Source organism: Phaethon lepturus, unplaced genomic scaffold (assembly GCF_000687285.1).
Source record: "Phaethon lepturus isolate BGI_N335 unplaced genomic scaffold, ASM68728v1 scaffold5395, whole genome shotgun sequence".
Lineage (NCBI taxonomy): Eukaryota > Metazoa > Chordata > Aves > Phaethontiformes > Phaethontidae > Phaethon > Phaethon lepturus.
In genome coordinates, this window is record NW_010539799.1 from 53,094 (window position 1) to 61,599 (window position 8,506).

An 8,506-nucleotide genomic window follows, 5' to 3' on the forward strand; every position below is an offset into this window, starting at 1 on the left:
CCTGCCTCGGTCATTGATGGGTTTGGGCTGGGCCTTGGCCAGCGGCAGGTCTGTCTTGGAGCCGGTGGGTGTTGGCTGTGTCAGACACAGGGGAAGCTTCTAGCAGCCTCTCACAGAAGCCGCCCCTGCAGCCCCCTGCTACCAAACCTTGCCATGCAGACCCGATACAGATAACTGATGTCAAGATCTTTTAGTAAGAGATTTAAGGAACTCTATTTTGGCTTGTAAGGAATAAGTATGAGGAAGTATTGGGTTTATGTCAGGTCACACAAAATGATACTAATTTAGAAGGCTTCTCAATATAGGAGAGAAAAGTGATATGAGATTTAAGGATTGCAACTTGAAATGAGAATAATTGAAATTAGTTATGTAGTCGATAAAGATGGTGATAAACCCCTGGAGCATATTTTGATTGAAAGGATAGAATTCCCACATTGGCAACAGTAGGATTTCACATAAATACACACATTAATCACAGAATCACAGAATGGTAGGGGTTGGAAGGGACCTGTGAAGATCATCTGGTCCAACCCGCCTGCCAAGGCAGGATCACCTAGGGCAGGTTGCACAGGAATGTGTCCAGTCGGGTTTTGAAGGTCTCCAGAGAAGGAGAATTCACAGCCTCCCTGGGCAGCCTGTTCCAGTGCTCCGTCACCCTCATGGTCAAGAAGTTTTTCCTCATGTTGAGGTGGAACTTCCTGTGCTGCAGTTTATGCCCGTTGCCCCTCGTCCTATCACTGGTCACTACTGAAAAGAGACTGGCTCCCATCTCCGGACCAGCCACTCTTCAGGTATTTATAGACATTGATGAGGTGCCCTCTCAGCCTTCTCTTCTCCAGACTAAACAGCCTCAGGTCTCTCAGCCTTTCCTCATATGAGAGATGAGTCCCTTAATCATCCTCTTAGCCTTCCATTGGATTCTCTCCAAAAGTTCCCTGTCTCTCTTGAACTGGGGAGCCCAGAACTGGACACAATACTCCAGATGAGGCCTCACCAGCGCAGAGTGGAGGGGGAGGATAACCTCTCTCGGCCTGATGGTCACACTCTTCTTAATGCACCCCAGGGTACCATTGGCCCTCTTGGCCACCAGGGCACATTGCTGCCCCATGGATAACTTACTGTCTACCAGGACTCCAAGGTCCTTCTCCATGGAGCTGCTTCCAACAGGTCAACCCCTAACCTGTATTGGTGCATGGAGTTGTTCCTCCCCAGGTGCAGAACTCTACACTTGTCCTTGTTAAATTTCATGAGGTTCCCCTGCGCCCAACTCTCCAGTCTGTCCAGATCTCATAGAATGGCAGCACAGCCTCCTGGTGTATCAACCACTCCTCCGTTTTGTATCATCAGCAAACTTGCTGAGGCTACATTCCAACCCTTCATCTAGGTCATTAATGAAGATGTTGAGCAAAACTGGAGCTAGTACTGATCCCTGGAGAACACTGCTAGCTACAGGCCTCCAACTGGACTTTGCGCCACTGAGCACAACTCTTTGAGCTCTGTTGCTTAGCCAGTTCTCGATCCATCTCACAGTCCACTCATCCAACCCATACTTCCTGAGCTTCACTATGAGGATGTTATGGGAGACAAAGTCAAAAGCCTTACTGAAGTCAAGGTAAACCATATCCACTGCTCTCCCTTCATCTACCCAGCTAGTCACTCCATCATAGAAGGCTATCAGGTTGGTCAAGCATGATCTCCCCTTTGTGAATCTATGCTGACTACTCCCGATAACTTTCTTTTCATCCATGTGCCTAGAGTTGGCCTCCAGAAGGAGCCATTCCATCACCTTCTCAGGGATGGAGGTGAGGCTGACTGGTCTATAATTTCCCAGGTCTTCCTTCTTGCCCTTTTTGAAGACTGGGGTGACATTGGCTTTCCTCCAGTCCTCAGGCACCTCTCCCATTCTCCATGATTTTTCAAAAATGATGAAGCACATTATCCCAAGTGTCTCTCCAGAATTCAGTTCCTCCTCATTTTAAAACAAGTGAGAGAGATGTAGTGGGAGCCTAAAAAGGGAATTCTCAGCCCAGTTTCTACTTTTATCTTCATGAGAAGTGCTATGCATCTGTTGTTATCACTCCAGTATCAAGAAAAAGACGAGAAAAGTGAACAGTCTTTGTCCCCAGTGAGAGAGAGTTTTTCAAATTAAATTGAGGAAAAGGACACCTGTTGTTTCATGTGCATTTTTATTTTATATTAAATGAGATAATCTTGTTTGAGCTTGAACTTTCATATCTGAAAGAAAGTAAGCTTGTGAAGGGAGTATATGTGCAAAGCATACAATGTTTTCTGCAAGCAATATTGATGCAGCTGTTACTTGCCATCCAGTTACAGAAAGTAGCACATGGTTAGCTTTATTTGCTGCAGAATCAATCGCTGCCTGACTTTTATTACAGGTAAGAGATTAAAACCAGTTACATGAAATGATGAGAGGAATTCCCGAGCGCAACAGCAATGACATCATGTGAGACCATTAAGCAAAGACGTAATTATTAATATATAGTACTTAGCAATTTTGTAGAAAAAGGTAGAGGGCAAACCTTTTGAACTTGTTATAGTCTCATAGCACAAAAAATCCTTTAAGCATCAAAGAGCTTGTATTCAGTGCTTTTCCGCACTCTTAATTTTTCTTCATCATTTTTAATAATAGAGTTTAGGACTTTACACTTCAATTACTGGCTTTACCAGTGGTATAAATATTCATGAGAATAGATGGAGATATCGAGGAGAAGATACACCTCAAAGCAAGTGCCGTGTTTCTATTCTCTCTACACTGATCTCCAAGAGTTTTATTTAAGACCTTTAAGGGCTAAGTCTGGAAATTAAATCTATTGGGTATAAAAAAAATCACGGAGTCAACGATACTAGTTTCATGGCATGTTATTATCTTCCCTATGCCTCTTCTGCCGGCTGATCTCTCCATTGCACAGCGGGCAGGAGGAAGGGCAGACAGTCTGGCACTGACAGCCACCCAGCCGTCTCCTCCGGTAAGGCCTGCCTGCCCCTCCGCTGCGGCAGGGATGCGGGCTAGTGGCCTTCTCTGCCAGATGGCCTCCTTGATCAACACCTCCTTGAACTCAGGAATTTGCTTTTGCTTGTATTTAGTTCTTACATATGCTGCTTTGGTTTCCTAACCAAAACCCCACGTAGCCTGACAGTTTTTTCCATTTATATTGTTTGGTCTAATCAAGTATCTTGAATGTTGCAACTGAATATGTGTATATTACACATATGTTCTTGCATGTGTGTGTGTAGATATGTAGCTCAATGAATTGGAGACTTGCAACGAGGGTGTTTAAGACTGATAAATGAGGCCAGTTTTAAACTTGAAACCCAGACTACTAAATTTATTAACAGCATGCTTTGTGCTAATCGTTAGTTCTTCCATGTTACTAACGGTTACCGCTTTGTATATAAAATTGCTGCCTGTAGCACTTGTACACTAAATCAGCTGTGACTGTACAGTGGTGTGAAGCTGTTGGCACCGATGGCCGAGGTCCTCTTTAGTCTCCAAGGTGAAGGCTATCAGGCTGGAGAGTGCTTCCACCAGAGGAAGTGTCTGTCTGTCTTCGTTTCTCCCTTGTCATTGTTGGTTTTCTATGTGTCTTGCCCCCCTCTGCCTAAAGCAGTGTTTCAGCTGCTCCTTAACTTGGTTTTGCTTTTGCCAGTCACCCCTCCCGTGCCTTGGACAGGATGCCCTGCCCGTTTTCCTTCCCCTGTGCTTATTTTGGTCTTTATCTTGTAACTCCTGTCACTTGGATGTCTCCAAAGCGCAACTGTGCAAGCCTGTCTTCGCTGCTTTGATGGTTGCGTTGCCCACTACATGAAATGCTTGTACGTAGTGTTGGGCTGTGTCATCACGGTATTACAAAATATTTGCATGCTGGTCATTCTGCTATTTAAGTGTGCTTATATTTGGGTTCCAGGCAAGCTAATATTAATTATATCCAAATTAATATACTTAAGAGTTTTCAAAGGGCTTTTCTACTTTGACTACACTAGCCACAAACCTTGGTCTGTATTATTATTATCTGTAATTGCAGTAAAGAAAGAAAATTATCTCAAGTGGCTAAAAGTTAAAGAAAAATCTAAATTCAAGGTGACACTCTTTGTACTTAAAGAGCCAGATCTGATGGACTTGCATACCCTTTTTTTGACTTCGGGACACATCATCCTTTGGTGAACACCGGGACACCTCAGTCTCTGCTTTCAATGTATTTGTCTCATCAAAGGTCTTTCTGTACAGTCGGTCTAGGCTGTCATTCTGAAGCTGTGGCTGTGCGGATACCCCGTCCGTGGGAGATGTCGGCATCGTCCTGTGCTGTGCTGTGGTGCTAACTGAAACGCCAGCTTGTAATACTGCATTACCTGCTTCAAACACGCAAGTTGTAGACCCTAAATAAAATACAGTCAAGCAGAGAGTCTGCCTATGGGAAGACACCAAGGGAAGAGTTCTCGGTTTTTTTGTCTATATTTAAATGTTCTGCTTGTGGACAACCTTGGATTACTTCTGAGCGTGAATTACTATCTTGTTATCAAAAATATTTTATTATTTCATTGTTTTCCTTATTATTTTGGAAAGATGTCCAGGAGGAGACCTGTCTTCCAACAAGGATATAAAAAATTATTTTCATTCAGTCTCTTAAAAGAAAGGCAAAGTCCCACTGTAAAGGTTGAAACATGAAAGGCTAGGCCGGGGAAATCTTATATGAGAATGCATTTTCTTACTGTTTCTGAAATGCAGAACACTCAATTTTTCTAAAAGGGGCTCAAATGCCATTTGTGGTTTTGAAGGGGAAATATTCCCCTGGAACTGGGTTCTTTCTGCAAGCTGGCTGCCTGAATGCTGCTGTAGTAAATGAGGGTTACCTGTTACATTCTCCCACTTCCTAAAATGTCCAGGCAGTGAAGGTGTAAAATGATTTCTTCTCTTGAATATTTTTTTCCCATGCAATGTTTATTCTCTGGATGAAGCATCCTGGACATGTAACATACTATACAGACAGTGCAAACTGGTGTATTTGTATCATATGTGGTAGAGTTAGACTTCTCCGATTTTAGATTCACCTAACGATTTAGTGTTACTTTAGCATCTTCCAGATTATTCCAAGTAGCCTAAACCTCATCATTGCAATACAGGGCTATTCTACTGGAAAAAAACAAACAAACAAACCAAAACAAATAAAATCTAACAGTTAAATGAACACATTTTTCCTGGATGTAACTGGATATTACAGTCTTACTGGTCATTTTTATTAAGTTATACAGAAGTTGTAAGCAGAACAATCGAATCTCTAAGCCACTAGAGGCCATATTTCAAGTTCACTTCTTTTGCAGTCATTGACTTGTCAACTAAAAAAATCTGACTTGGCTGACTAGTACAAAAAACCCAACGCATTGGGATACAGATGATTTTAATATACTTTTATAATGTATGCATCCTATACAAGACAGACTGAGAATGTTATATTACTTGCTGGTATTTAGACTATTGATTTCTTTTTCTAGCTATCTAATTATTTCTCAATATCCAAGATTTAGTATCATACATCATTTATTTGTCATGGTTTGGAAAGTGACCAAAAATGATGTTTTGATCCTATACCTACTTTCTTTGAAGGCACAGCTGCTCTGTTTAGCGGAAAACTCGTTTTGTACAAATATTTGCATGAAGGCAGCAGCATACTGTAGCCATGGAATAGTAAGCTATGTACATCGAGATAATCTTCACCTCCTTCAGAGACTGCAAGTGGTATCTTGATTTTTAGCTATATGGGTCATCTTTCAGTAGAAAATATCTCTTTGCACTGTAATTTACATGGAAATTTATATGGAAATCATAGAAAATAAATACAGGTGAATGTGATGATAGGTAAGTTCACTCTTCACATGTGTTTTTCAGAAGTGTCTCTCTTGCTGCTCAGTCTTCTATTTTCAGTTTAAATTCCACTTTTCCTTCATATGGATCATGAACATTATCAAAGGTAATTCCAGCTCCAATGATTTTGCACACTATTTTAAGTTCTACATTCCTCGTAATGTTGAGAAATTTCACGGCTACCAAAGGGTTGCTGTAGCTGGGCTAGGAGGGGGGAAAAAAAAAAAAAAGTAATTTTACACTACCAAAACAAAATCTTAAAATTAGCCTTCTCTCCAGATCTCGTAAAGATCTTCGTTTAATCTTACACGAAGGTAAAGAAAAGTAATATCAAAATCCGTGAGCGCCCACCTGTGCCTTTTTTCCATAGTAGGGGAAGTAGTGCAGGTTGAAGGTACCGTTCACGGGGTAGTAGTCCACCTCCAGCGGGCGAGACTCATCACCCTGGTTGTAAAGCAAGAAAGAAGCTTCGTTGGCTGGGCGATTTGAAGCCAGCCCTGGGCAAGTGTTTTACTGCTGCTAAAAGCTGCACAGTGTGTATTAAAACTCGAGCCCAGCAGTCTGCTTAGCGCCGGTCTTATTTTTATTTTTCCAATAAAAGCGGAAATCTCCTGCTGTTACTATTGCCAAGAAAAACAGGCAAGTGTTCTGTTATAGTGGTTGTGAATTCAGCGAATGGAGACCCGCAGAGAAATGTGCAGAGCGCCTGAAGGAGCTGCTCTGGTGCGTGAACTTCGCTAGTGGGAGCTGAAAGCAGACAGCAAATGTTCTTTTCTGCAGCATGGAAAAACAGTTTTTCAGGCAATTTAAAATAAACATTTGTTTTGTTTTGTTTTGTTTTGTTTTGTTTTGTTTTGTTTTGTTTTGTTTTGTTCTTAGGATGTCTGCTGGTGCAAGAAATGGCACAGAACAGAAAATATTCCCAGTAGAATGATCTGGTTTCCAGAGCTGCGGGGTAATTTTTCTGATAGCAACTGCACTTTGCTTGCTGTCAGAGCTGCAGTGCTTGGAATTTTTGAGACTCAGAACTCACACACTTACCACGTATGTGCAATCCACTCTTGGTGCAGTGCCGTTGCCAGGGAAAAATTTGATGATCTGAAATAGGAAACGCACGTTTCGTCACCTTGGAAAACGTTTGGCGATAAAAACGAGCGAACGATTAACTCAGCTTCAAAGGATGCGTGATGCGTTTCTGCGTAAGGCACCGTCACGCAGATCATCTCATCTTGTGTACCTGGGTGAAAAACCGTGTGGTGGCTGGATTTAGGAAGCAGGGCTCCGTGCTGCCCGGGGTGGGCGCTGCAGGTGGGCTCGAGCCTGGCCAGGGCAGGTAGCGCCGCACCTCCGGCAGGGCCATTCACCCACCTCTACCGCTTGCTCTGTCTGATGCCCGGGCAGCCGGGGGTCTCTTAGAACAGCTCATTGTGCGACGACAAAGGAAGAGCTGGATCTCCGTGTTTTTCATCTTTCTTAGAAAACCTTGGCTTTGGCAGAAAGCCTGAGGCCCATTTGATCCTACAAGAACCGGGGGGTCGCACCCTGGAGCAGCAACGGTGAAAGGAGGTAAAGCCCCCGGGCAATATCCGTGCTCCTTTCCCCTGCCCGAGCTGGTGGGCAGCCTTGCTGATAGAGGCAAAGGCTTTTGGGGGAAAAGCCTACATGTCACCAGCCAAAATCAGGGGCACAGCTCTCCTCTCACAGCTGGACCTTGCCCAAATTCTTAAATACTTTTACTGCCCGAGTCTAGGGTGCAAGCCCAACCAAAAGTGATTTTGTCTGTCAGGAACTGGCGGAGAGTATGAACTTTTCACTGTGTACTGAAATTGAACTAGAAGGCTCAGCATCTTACCTGAAATTAAAAATAAAATGCTTATGCCTTTGCCTATGTCCTGAAAAAATTAAAGGAAACATGGAAGAGTCCCTTCTTCCTCTCCAAAAAAAAAAAAAAAGAAAAAAAAAATTGTTGGTGTATTTTACAGAAGAAGCATCCACCGGGTTTGAATTTTGTTTTTACAGGTTCTGCTAAAGATTTTCTTTGCAGCCTGGAGAAATAAGGTGTTGTAAGTATCACCTCTCTGAAATCACTTCAGTTACTGTCACATCTTGACACCTTAGCTGAAGGCACAGGACTGCGGCATTGCAGAATGAAGCTGTTTTACAGAATCACAGAATCATTAAGGTTGGAAAGGACCTTTAAGATCATCAACTCCAACCATCAACCCAACACCACCGTGCCCACTAAACCATGTCCCGAAGTGCCACGTCCACATGTTTTTTGAACACTTCCAGAGATGGTGACTCCACCACCTCCCTGGGCAGCCGGTTCCGATGCTTGACCACTAATCTACTAGTTCGTCGGATGAGAGTGCTACGGAGGTGCTAACAAAACTAAATGAAAGCCAAAGCTTTAGAGAGTCAATTCAGAGATCACTGTGCCCTACGTTACTTTCCTAGGGGTGGTGACCAAGTCTTGCTATTTCTCTGGTAGTTCTGGATGTCTCTCGGCAAAAGCAAATCAATTTTTCATCCCAGTAAAAGGGGGAGATTAGAGCCCATGGCAGCAGATGATACAGCAGCTCCCCAGCAGAGATTCGAGCTATCGGGGGGTTCTCTGTGAACTCTTTC

The 8,506-nt window shown here is 43.2% G+C and overlaps 1 protein-coding gene across 1 annotated transcript in view; it reads right to left on the bottom strand.

The window, feature by feature from the left end:
• Positions 1 to 5,920: 5,920 nt before the first annotated feature.
• Positions 5,921 to 8,506, bottom strand: part of ATP4B (ATPase, H+/K+ exchanging, beta polypeptide) — a gene marked incomplete at its 5' end in the record, with an annotated part of 3,724 nt that continues 1,138 nt past the window's right edge. The window contains 3 exons of the mRNA XM_010287221.1: positions 5,921 to 6,082; positions 6,230 to 6,322; positions 6,920 to 6,976. Of these exons, the coding sequence (XP_010285523.1) occupies positions 5,921 to 6,082; positions 6,230 to 6,322; positions 6,920 to 6,976 (312 nt within the window). The remainder of the gene's footprint in view (positions 6,083 to 6,229; positions 6,323 to 6,919; positions 6,977 to 8,506) is intronic.